The sequence below is a fragment of the Pan troglodytes genome, chromosome 1, assembly GCF_028858775.2.
Source record: "Pan troglodytes isolate AG18354 chromosome 1, NHGRI_mPanTro3-v2.0_pri, whole genome shotgun sequence".
Classification (NCBI taxonomy): domain Eukaryota; kingdom Metazoa; phylum Chordata; class Mammalia; order Primates; family Hominidae; genus Pan; species Pan troglodytes.
The window spans coordinates 44,628,071-44,640,213 of record NC_072398.2 but is presented as its reverse complement, the minus strand read 5'-3'; the positions used below and the strand labels follow the sequence as shown (position 1 = coordinate 44,640,213).

The following is a 12,143-nucleotide window of genomic DNA, read 5'->3' as shown; positions in this document are numbered from 1 at the left end:
TTGGAACAGAGAAACCAAAACCAAGAGGGCTCCCCAGCTAAGAAGCCTGTGCCAAGTACTTTATTTACAGTGTCCTAACTGCTCCTCAAACAATCCTGTAGGGTAGGCCCTATTATCGCTACCATTCTAGGTTGAAAGACCTGCCCCAGGCTGCAACTACGGTAGGAAGGAGAGAATGACTGGCCCAAAGACTGTCCTCTGAACGCTGGCACGCCTTCCCCCAAATGTCCTGGTCTTGACCATGAAGGGCCAAGAAGTCTCATTCGGGGCTTCTGGATGGACAGTGCAAGATAGTGCCCTTCACAAGGCTCTAGGCAGGGGACTGCCCCTTTAAAATTCAAGGTAGGGATCTCAGGGAACAAAATGAAACTCATGGGGCAGGCTGGGCTGCCTCTCTACCTCTGATACTGTATGAGAAAAGGGTTTAAGGCCAATTTTTTAAAGTTCCTCCTGGGCCAGAACACTGTGCAGCACCCTTTTTTTTTTTTTTTTTTTGAGACAGGGTCTTGCTCTGTTGCCAAGGCTGCATACTCACTGCAGCCTTGACCTCCCAGGCTCAAGTGATTCTCCCACCTCAGCCTCCTAAGTAGCTGGGACCACAGGTGTATGCCACCACACTTAGCTAATTTTTTGTATTTTTTGTAGAGATTGGGTCTCCCTTGTTGCCCAGGCTGGCACCCCTTCTCTTGACAGCAGCAATAATTGTGACCAAAAAATCCCAAGGGAATGGTGGAACTCAAGGGCCATTTAATGCAGCTATCCTCTGCCTGCAAGGAGTTTCTCCTGTCCTGGCAGTTGTTTGCTTAAGGACCTTTAATGCACACCCCATGTCCTTTTTTTTTTTTTTTTTAAGATAGGGTCTCACTCTGTTGCCCAGGCTAGAGTGCAGTGGTGTGATCATGGCTCACTGCAGCCTCGACCTCCCAGGCTCAAGTGACTCTCCCACCTCAGCCTCTTAAGTAGCTAGGACTACAGATGCACGCCACCACACTCAGCTCATTTAAAATAATTTTCTAGTAGAGATAAGGCCTCTTTGTGTTGCCCAGGCTGGTCTCAAATTCCTGAGCTCAAGTGATTATCCCGCCTTGTCCTCCCAAAGTACGGTGAGACTACAGGTGTGAGCCATCGTGCCCAGCCATATACACCTTTATTGCTCTAAGAATTACCTAAGTGTGAAGGGCATGAGAAAGGGTCCATTTTCCCAGTTGTCCATCTGTAAAAGGACCCACCTCTTCCAGCATCTCCAGATTCTTCATCTACCTATTTTGCATCCTCGGCCTCCCCAGGACCCTCCTCAGTCTCTTTAATCTGTGCTCCAAATACTTAGCTTGCAGTGCTGCTCTGCAAATGAGGACTCTAATATAGTCAGTGTGGGGAAGCAAAGCTGGGGGCAGCAAACAGGGGATTTTCTGACTGACTGGAAGGAAGGTAGAGCATAGCACAGATGAAGCACAGGGCAGGAAAACCCCTGCGGTGCCCCCATTCAAGCAAGGCACCCTCTCCTCCGTTTCCTTCCTGCTTTGCTTGGCTGACGCCTACCTTCCCGACACCAAATTATTGTTTACGTGTGGTGATTAATACTACCTTGTGCTTTTGGTTTCATATTTATATTTATAACCCACCTATCTCATCTCGATGCCATAACTGCCTCTGAGTGAAACAAATGTCCCCATTTCTCAGTTTGAAAAAATGAGGCACAGAAAGAATAGAGAGAAAGTAGTATTCGAGACAGAGCTAGAAATAGAGGCTCACTCCTGGGAATCCAAGCTCAATATTCTTTCTCTAGACAACCCTCCCTTCTCTATATATAAAGGAAAAAGCACAGTCTCCTCTCCATAGTCTACAGGAACTGAGGGAAGAAGGGAGAGGATGAGAAGCCCTCCAACTAGTTAAACTCTTTAAGGGAGACAAGATCAAAAAATAAAGTATTATTAAAATTAACAACTAACATTTAATTTTTTTTTTTTGAGACAGAATTTCGCTCTTGTTGCCCAGGCTGGAGTGCAATGGCATGATCTCAGCTCACTACAACCTCCACCTCCTGGGTTCAAGCGATTCTCCTGCCTCAGCCTCCCTAGTAGCTGGGATTACAGGCATGCGCCACCATGCCCGGCTATTTTGTATTTTTTTTAGTAGAGACGAGGTTTCTCCATGTTGGTCAGGCTGGTCTTGAACTCCCTGCCTCAGGTGATCCGCCCACCTCGGCCTCCCAAAGTGCTGGGATTACAGGCGTAAGCTACCGCGCCTGGTCAACAACTAAAATTTATATGTTTTTTATGGTTTATAAAGAGCCTTTATAGATACTTCTCATTGGATCCTCATGACAACTTGAGAAGTGGTAATTATACTTGGCTCCTTTAAGAGTCAGGGAAGTGGAGGCCAGGCGCGGTGGCTCACACCTGTAATCCCAGCACTCTGGGAGGCTGAGGCGGGCAGATCACAAGGTCAGGAGATCGAGACCATCCTAGCTAACACATGGAAACCCCATGTCTGCTAAAAATACAAAAAATTAGCTGGGCGTGGTGGCAGGCGCCTGTAGTCCCAGCTACTCGGGAGGCTGAGACAGGAGAATGGCGTGAACCCAGGAGGCGGAGCTTGCAGTGAGCCGAGATCGCACCACTGCACTCCAGCTTGGGCAACAAAGCGAGGCTGCCTCTCAAAAAAAAAAAAAAAAAAAATGAGTCAGGGAAGTGGAGACTCAAAAGGTTGAATGACTTGTCCAGTTAGGGTTAACAAGGAGCCTGGTTTTATCATTAGTCCTGGACTAGTTATCTGGCCCCAGGGATATTTCAGAGGCTGAGCAGGTCTACAGTGGCCTGGGCACTGAAGCCTGGGGGAAGGGCTTACTGCTGGTCCCAGACGATGAGGTGGAAGAGGTACTTGGAGAAGTGAGCTCTTCGGGTCTGCAGGGGGCTGCACAGCTCCTTGCCGCCGTGGCTGAGGGAGCAGGAGAGGTAGAAATCTTCATAGCTATAAAAGAAAGGGAGCAGGTCAGGACACCCAGCTCCCAAAACCAATCACCCAAACCTATGCGTCCCTCTAAGGCCAAAATCCATTTCCCCTGGTAAAACTCTCAGTCTCTGAGGGCTGTAACACGGGATCTCCGGATAGGACAGCCAAACTGGATGTAAGGAAATGTGCTCAGGCCAAAGCAACTCAATCTAGATTCCTCTGCTCGGTTTTAGGCTCCATTCTGAGTCTTGTTGTTTTTCTTTCTTTAATGGGAACCGGCCACCCAGCCTCTTTATAGAAAGCTCCAGCCCATGGAGCGTCTGTGTGTGCGTGCGTGCGTGTGCGTGCACGTGCATGCGCAAGTGAGAAGGGTGGGGGAGGAAGACGACATATGCCGACATGAATGCCAACACACGGGGGTCCCTGTGGCTCATGACAGGTGCCTGACAGAAGAGGTCAGAGAAGGCCCCGGTTTCCCAGGCTGCCTCCTTTGTTCTCTGCCAATCGCCCAGAGGAATACATTAAGTGAGGAACAAAGAGAGAAGGGGAAGGGGGTTGGGGAAAGGGGACCGGCAGGGGCGGGGTAGGGCCCAGTGCCTATTCCCTCAGGCCTTGGATGCTGGGGACCCAACAGAGGCGCTGAGGATTTTACCAAAAGAACATCCTCCTCCACCCACCCCTGCAGGCCTAGAGAACCCCAGACAAAGGGTCAATCCCACCTCCCCACCCCCTCCCACTGGCCAGGGAGCGTGCACTCTATCTGGGAATCGGCCATCTGTTGCCATGTCTCCTTCCACTGGTCTTGGATCTGGAGGGGGCAGGGATGCAGAGGCAGCCAGCACCAAGAGGGAATAACAGGATCTTCTTCATCTCCTAAGGGACCTCCTCTCTCCTCTAGGATGTCCCCAGCCCAAGTCCTCCTCAGGCACTTGGCTCACCCCCGCAGCCCCATTGCACCACAATGTCACACAATGCCACACATCCTAAGACTTAGGACAGTGGTATTACATGCAGATAGGAAAAAGCCCTGGTGGAGGTCAAACTCAGCTTGCTCCCTAGCGGCTACTCAGCCCTGGGCTCACCTGGTAGCCCAGATGATGGGGATGCGGTGGGTGGCATAGACAGTGAAGGCCAGGGACCTGGCGAAATGGCAGGCCTCCTGGACCAGGTCATGCTTGCGGCTCCCGGGCACTGCCGTCTGGAAGTCTGCGTTGAATGTGTTGCAGTACAGCTCCACTAGGTCCAAGATGGCAGCGGTCAGGGCTTCCACGACCTTCTCTGGCAAGGGAAGGGGTCAGAAGGGAAAGTCATGAGGCCTCCACAAGCCCTACCTTGTTGCCATGGCATTGGCTAGAATGGGATGGCCTAAGACAGTGGTCCCCAAATGCTAGTCCGTCTCTAATAGCTGTGACAAAGTTCACCCATCTGCGGTGAAATGAGAAAAAAGCAGAAGCATGTCATGAGCTTTTCATAAAATGACAGTTATACAATGTTAAACATAATCCTTATTTTTATGTATTGCTACTTAGCATTAAAATGTCCTTTCTTTTAGGAAACAGTGTTAATAATTATTGTCAGTTGCTTCAAAAAAGCAAAAGTCAAAAAAGTTTGGCCAAGTAAAAGGCTGCCAATTCTCTCTTGGTCCCCCAAATACTTTGGGGGACATTTTACTGGTCTATGAAATCCAAAAGACTGGGAATCACCATAAGAATCCCAGGGATGCCAAAACAAAAAACAAAACCAAAACAAAGGAATCCCAGGGATATAGGTCAGTCTTAGGGCAAAGTTCAGCTTGAAGGGCACAACAGGGGAATCCTAGAAAAATCGTAGGGAAAATTCTTTCTCATCCTCTCCCAAGGCCCACTCTAAATCGGAAAGGTAGCAAGTGTGAGCTGTTGGGAGAATAATCACAATCAACCCAAGTGGGAGGCTTCCCATCTGGATCACAGGGCTAGTGCTGCCCCACCACCCCACTCCCACACTTCTACCCCCTCATCACCATCTCCCAGGGACACCAGGAGGAATGACTAGGAAAAATAATAAGAAAACACTTTGTGGAAAGAAATGTGCTCTCCAGCTGTATCCACACCTCATATAGGAACACACACACACACACACACACCCCCCAGCCGAACTCCGACACATAAATCAAGGGGGCCAGGCAGAAAAAGGAATCTGGGCAGAGACTGCAGTTTTCGGCAGCCCGACTGGATGAAGATGGAGAGCAGTTCCCTTACCTCGGTTTTCCCTCACAGCCAAGACACTGGGATCCTGTTGGGAAAAAGAAGAGGGAGGGGAGCTTCAGGGCCATAGCCTTTTTCGTCACAGCTGGAAGAAGGGCTTTTCACAGCTGCGCTCATCTGGACCAGAATGGGCTGAAATGTGAGTAGCTGAGAATCCCCAGAGAGGATAGAGTAATGGTTTGTACCAGATCTGTATGATGGACAGAGTGAGCTGATGGAGGATAGCAATCATCGTGTCCACCCTTCTGAGATATCCCAACCCTCAGGCTACTCGGCTGCAGATCACAGTGCCTATGGTGCTGGCCCTGTCTGCAGAGCACACAGCCCCTGCTGGAGTCCTGGAGCCCCTGGATCTAGAGAGATTTTCCTCCTGGTTTGTTTTTGCACCCTGATGGATATGCAGACTGTCAGGCAATGCCTTGGTGACTGTGAATAAAGCCTTTACTGGCCTGGGCTCTCAACAAGCAGTCCCAGGTAGCTCTCCCTCAACCTCAGGAAGAGGAGACACACTTGGCATCCATTTCTGAAGAGCTCTTGCGGTTGAATTCCTTAAACATAAAAGATGGAGGTGGAGAGAAGCCCCTTTTTAGTGAGTGAACACCTACACACCCTAGCAACAGGCAACTCAGTTACCTGACAGTATCCCTCTCTTCCTTTCCCCTGCTAGCACCCTGGGCCCCTTTACCTTCTGAATTTTAGGCTGCATGCGGGAGGGGCAGGGGGGCAGCTGGTTGAGAGCATTGGTGATCTCAGGGGTTTCCACGGCGGCCAGGGCGTTGCAGATGGCCTTGACGGACTGGACCACCCTGTCAGCCTTCAGTGGGAAGTCTCCCTGTGGGAGGTGGCACAGTGAGGCTGGCAGGCTCTGCTCTCATGCTCTTGGTCTCCAACCCCTCCCCACCCCAGTCTTTAAAGGAAAGGGTTGGGAAGAGTAGAGAGATTCATGATCCTCAGGGGTAAATGTGCAATACATTTTATTTTCAAATATTCATCATCAGCAAATAATCTCTCCCACTGAATTCAATGGGCCATGCCCACATGCCCCAATTCTTTCAGCCGTTCCCCTTGAAGCTCCTCCTATCTCTAGCCTCTCTCTATAGTTAGTCTACTTATACTATACACATATATACAGGGTCTCTCCCAGAGACTGTAGAATTTCCAGACAGATCTCATCTCATTTCTACAGACATGCCACCGCCATAACCTCCCCTCTGGAATTATGCTCCTGGAATTCCCTCACCTGTCCAGCTCTGATTACCTATGTACATTTAAATCACAGAGCAGCTAAAATTCTACCTCCTGCATAAAGCCCTCCCTGGCCAATCCCGTTCCTCTAGCATCCTCCAGGAGCCCTTAATTAATTTATTACCATCCTGTTCTGTCTACTAATAGCTTTGTGTTACTATTCAATTTTTCTAACAAGAACACAAGCTCCCCAAAGGCTACGACAATTTTTTTTTTTTTTTGAGACGGAGTCTTGCTCTGTCACCCAGGCTAGAGTGCAATGGCGCGATCTCGGCTCACTGCAACCTCTGCCTCCCGGGTTCAAGCGATTCTCTTGCTTCAGCCTCCTGAATAGCTGGGATTACAGGCGCCTGCAACCACACCCAGTTAATTTTTGTATTTTTAGTAGAGATGGGGCTTCACCATGTTGGCCAGGCTGGTCTCAAACTCCTGACCTCAGGTGACCCACCCACCTCAGCCTCCCAAAGTGCTGGGATTACAGGCGTGAGCCACCGCACCTGGCCAAGGCTATGACGATTCTTACACTTCTCTACCCATCGTAGCCACTAGCAAAGGGCCAGACCAGCACAGCACAGGTGTTCAGAGAGCTTCCCCCGCATCACTGGAAATGTTCAAGCACAGGCTGCTGGAGAAGGGATTCTGGCAGTGACTAGACATAATGCTGAACCCCTCAAAAAGGAAGCGTTTATGACTACTATTAACTGGATCAATGAGACAGGGATTGGTTTTTGTTTTGTTTTTTGAGATAGGGTCTCACTCTGTCACGCAGGCTGGAGTGCAATGGTGTGATCATAGCTCACTACAGCCCCAAACTCCTGGGCTCAAGCGATCCTCCCACCTCAGCCTCCATAGTAGCTGGGGCTACAGGTGTGTGCCACCATACCTGGCTAACTTTTGTATTTTTTGTAGAGATGGGGTCTTGTTGTGTTGCCCAGGCTGGCCTTGAACTTTGGGGTTCAAGCAATTCTCCCACCTCAGTTTCCCAAAGGGTTAGGATTACAGGCGTGGGCCATCACACTCAGCAAGGGATTGTTTTTGAAGATCACTGTCAGATTTTCTTTGGCGTTGTGACATTTAAGACAAATGTTGACTCTCATGGTTTTGAGGCTTGAGACTCCGCATGAATCCAAGTGGGGAGGGCTCTGGCCCTCCCTACATGTGAAACCTTCTACCTCCTGATGGTTTCCTACCTGCGATAACAGCAAAACAGAACCTCTCAAACTGGAGGTTTCTGACATTGCTCATAGGATGCATGCTCCAGTGTACATCAAGTGCAGCAGCTGGGGGGTGACAGCTCTAGGTTCCTTAGCTCTGGAGACATCCTATTCCAGAGAATGGGACCAGCATGCAGTTTCCGACCTGCTTCTTCTATAGAGGAGCAGAATCCCTGACTACGCACTTGCCGTTGCCCAACATCTAGTAGTCTTAGTTTGCCCACGAGCGAGGGGTTAAAAAGAAGTGCTCTGCCAACAGATTTTCAGGCTCCACCCAGACCCCTCATAGTGCTGGGTGATCCCAGGAGGACTGAGGAAGGGGAGAGGAGGAGCTTTCGGGCAGCAGGGCCAGCCCCTGGATTCGTACTCACATCAGCCAGCAGGAAGGCATCCACCTCATTGTGGTAAGTGTCGAACAGAAGACTCAGGGCCTGCCTGGGAGTTGGGGGCAGGGAAAAACCACAGGAGAGGTCATGAAAGACCCAGTGCCCTGGGAAACCCATTTTCTCCCTCCCTCTCCTCAGCTCACACTCTGATTTAAAGGAGTTCCCACTCTTTCTATATGTCCTGTGAAGACTGAAGGAGGGAGAGTCTTTCTATTCTGCCACTTCTCGCCTGGAGAGAATGATGGCAAAGTTCCAGAGGGAAGAGATGAAACATGCCTGGAGTGGGGATCTTCTCTGATAAGATGTGTGGGCCCCAACCCCTGACACCTGCAAGAATCCCTTAGCCCTGACAGAAAGGCAAGCAGGCACATCTGATGGGATCCCTGCACAGTTCCTGTTTGGAGCACATCCAAGATGGTGCCCACACTCACCTGCTGATGGTCTGCTTGACAGGCCTCTCTTGGAGATGGACGAGGTAGTTCAAGGTGGAGGGGCTCTGGTCATCATTCACCTGTGTAAGAAGTGACCTATTCAGAGAGGGGCGGTGCCCTTATCTCAGCCCAGCACTCCCACCCCGCTCCCACCTGATGTGTTCTATATTGTATTCCCATTCCACCTCCCCAGCCCTGGGCAACCCTCCACCACCCTCACACGAACCGTCCGGGCCAGGTCACTGCGCACAACCTTCTGCTCCATCAGCTGTAGCCGAATGTCAATGTCAAACTTGCGGCAGTATTGGATGTACTCATGACTGCCCAAGGCATGCTTGCTGGTAGGGTAGAGGGACAAGACCATTAGCATCCTGGGGACTCAGTGGCAAGGGAGATGCATACCTTAGCCTTGGGGAGAGACATACAGAAAGAAGGTTTAGGTAAGGGGGTAGTACCTGTGTTGTACCCTACTTTGGCTCCTAGAAAAATGTCATGGTAGAGCTTAGGAGAAGGAACAGAGGTCTATCTAAACAAAAGCCACCTAATATACTTAATCCTTGGCCGGTATAAATATTGACTCTCTTAGATATTTATTACCCGTGTAGTAATCACTGGTTCACTCCAGGGCTGGGAACTGTTGGAGAGAGCAGGGAAACAGAGGCACATCACAGGGAGCAGTTGTTGAAGCCCTATCTTCTGGGCCTCTGTATAGGGGACAACCAGGAAGAGACATGTGACATGTTGGAGTCCGCCTGTGCTCAGGCTCCAGGGTGGGAGCTCAGCGAGAGACCCCTCTTCCAATGCTACCAACTAGGGTGCTGAGGCCAAAAAAACTTGGGGCAAGCCTACCAAGCCTCCAGATCAGTGTCCCCACCCAACTTCTTTTTCTGCCTTCCATCTGTTGGCCCTGCCTGCTTGTGAATAACCTTACAAATTTCTATGACTTCTTGAAAATTCCCAAATGCATGCCAGTCCCACCTGCTCAAACACCCATGTGTGAGACTCCCCCTTTCAGAGAGAAGGCCTAGGAGCCCTCAGCGATCCAACCTCTTCCTCTCTCCCAAATCACACCTTCAACAGCAAGGAAACCCAAGAGGAGGGGCAGAGGGAGAACTACCTCCAGGCCAGCACTGCAGGCCTGGGCCTGGCCTCAGCAGCTGGGTAACAGAAGCCGGAAAAGGACTTCCTTCCTCAGCAGAGCTGGGAATCTAGGCCAGAAATGGAGAGGAGAGGACAGGAGCATAAGGGGGGCAGTATATGCAAAGGCTGGCGGAGGTGCAGGGCCCAGGGTCGTCTAGGTCCCGCGAGGACTCGAGTGAGGGGTTCTCCACATCCTGAGAGGACCAAATCTCCGATCTAGGCCCTCTCAGATCTAAGACTGAAGTGCAGCCGAAACCTGGAGGTGGTGAGGCTGGGCTGCGGGGCTGGGCCTGGTGGGAGAGCCTGGGAGGAAGGAAGAGTGTGGTGGGGCTGGGGGAGGTGGCAGGAAACCCAACCCTCCCACGGGACTGCCTCAAGGTTCTTATCTGAGAGCAGCCTGCATCCTGAACCCGCTCACCCCCTCAGTATCAGCCCCTCCTGCCAGGCAGGGGTAGAAAATCTCAGGGCTTCCTTGGGAACTAGCAGATTTCTGGAACCCCCAGAGCATCCTTTCCACCCCCACCCCAGGCAGTTGTCATGTGTTGGGGGGCTGGGGGGCTGGGCCAGGAGACAGCATTGTGCTTTTCTGTTGGGTGGGAGTGGGGCTCCTAGGCCAGGAGTCATGCACACAGGTCCCCTGGGGACTTGCTTGATCTTCTCTGTGGAAGGCCTTCCTCTCTATGCATTCAAGTGAGAGTATGAGGGGTGTGATCTGAGGACCACTGACCCTGTCCCACCTCACTAAGAATATTTCACCTGAGTCTTAGCAGGAAGGTAGAACTTGATAGCTCCCATTACCTCCGGACCCAGGGGCTCCAGGATTTGGGGTGCTGCAAGGGAAATGGCAGTATCTGTGCAGCCCAGAGCCCTAGGACTTCTCTCCGTGGGCTGCTCCTTCCCTGCTGGTATTTACTGATTGCTCACAGGTCATTCTCACATTTCACCCTCACTGCAGCTCACAGAGGGCCCTGAGCATCAATCAGCCTTCACAACTAGTAAGTGGCAAGTCAGAATTCAAACCTGTGTAATGGTGTCAGCAGGAGCTCCAACTTACCCACTATGTCCCCTTGTTCCCTTCTAACAGGGGCAGGCCACCTGGCACTCTCTCTGCCAGGCAACCCTGAGTCTAGGACCCCTCCTGTTCCTCTAGGGGAAAGTGTGTACATAAGTGAGTTTAAAGGTGGGGCACATTTGAAGGGTACCCTGGAGTTGTACCATACAGAACCCTGCCTCTTTCCTTTCCCTTAGCTTCCAGATGAGGAGGCAGAGGCCAGAAAGGACCCCACAATATCCTTAAATTTGAAATAAGCCCAGATAGCTGGGCACAGTGGCTCACACCTGTAATCCCAGCACTTTGGGAGGCCAAGGCGGGCAGATCACCTGAGGTCAGGAGTTCGAGACCAGCCTGGCCAACATGGTGAAACCCAGTCTCTATTTAAAAATACAAAAATTAGCTGGGCGTGGTGGTGCTTATGCCTGTAATCCCAGCTACTCAGGAGGCTGAGGCATGAGAATCGCTTGAGCCTGGGAGGCGGAGGTTGCAGTGAGCTGAGTGAGATGGCGCCACAGCACTCCAGCCTGCACGACAGAGTGAGACTCTGTCTCAAAAAAAGAAAGAAGTCCAGAAATGAATCTTCCATCCTGACTGCCAAATCTTATGCTCTAGACATAGATCAACCATCCTTGCATCTAGACCTGAATGTAAGAGAGAGAAAAAGCAAGCAGTGGCACTTATAGGGCACTCCTAAGAAGTGAGACACAGGTCTCTCCTTTCTCTATTCCCAAAATGTGCTTCCTCCAAGTGGACAGAGATTGGGGGCAGGAGCGGCTCTGAAGCCTAAGAGAGGAAAGCAGATCTTATCTGTCTGCTGTCACACAGCTGTACCATCTGAGAAGTGATAACCTTGCCCCTGCCTCTCTTCCACTGCAGCCCTCCAGAGCCCAGGGTAGTGGAAAGGGGGTTGCCTCGGCTGGTCCACATCAGACTTTCCAGGGAGGCTGCTTTCCAGAGAGGGCACTGGATGGAGAGGAGCTGGAGGCACGCCTTTGGGAGGAGGATAACTAGCTGCACGGGCCAGCTGGGGAAAAGACTTGTTGGCAGGAGAATGGGGAGAGACAGTAATTGTAATTTCTCCCCTGGGCTCCACAAGGGAACTTCTGCCCAGTCCTCCTTTTGCCCCAGCCATAAAAACACCACACATAATCTAGAGCAGGAGATACAGCACTACCCATATAGTCTCCCCAAGCCCACCCCTCCCCACAAATACACACATCTCTCCATAAGCAGAATCTGCAAGCAGATATGACCTAGTCTTTGCCTAATCCCAGCTCCAAGCTCTTTCCACAGCAGACTTGGCTCAGGACGTCAGCCAACCCTGCTGGAAGACAGAGCTCCTGGGGAAAGTGCTACGTGGCCGAGAGTGTGCCCAGAAAGCAAGAGTCTTGACTGTGGGATTGGGGCGGAGCTGCCAGGCCAGTCCCAGCACCAATCCCATGAAGCCCCCTCACAATCTTATTACCAGGAAGGCAGGG

At 51.2% G+C, this 12,143-nt stretch overlaps 1 protein-coding gene across 9 annotated transcripts in view; it reads right to left on the bottom strand.

Moving 5' to 3' along the window:
• PIK3C2B (phosphatidylinositol-4-phosphate 3-kinase catalytic subunit type 2 beta) overlaps positions 1-12,143 on the bottom strand; it is a 71,107-nt gene that overhangs the window by 29,190 nt on the left and 29,774 nt on the right. For 8 of the 9 annotated variants that reach the window (XR_010150944.1, XM_016936888.4, XM_063792910.1 and 5 more), the window contains 7 exons: positions 8,698-8,809; positions 8,472-8,551; positions 8,026-8,089; positions 5,881-6,027; positions 5,190-5,223; positions 4,035-4,230; positions 2,848-2,970 (listed from right to left, as the gene is read on the bottom strand). Coding sequence is in view for 8 of the 9 variants with exons in the window: in XM_016936888.4 (XP_016792377.2) it covers positions 2,848-2,970; positions 4,035-4,230; positions 5,190-5,223; positions 5,881-6,027; positions 8,026-8,089; positions 8,472-8,551; positions 8,698-8,809 (756 nt within the window). In the remaining variant the exon portion in view is untranslated. The remainder of the gene's footprint in view (positions 1-2,847; positions 2,971-4,034; positions 4,231-5,189; positions 5,224-5,880; positions 6,028-8,025; positions 8,090-8,471; positions 8,552-8,697; positions 8,810-12,143) is intronic. The other variant, XM_016936913.4, reaches the window with a different exon arrangement.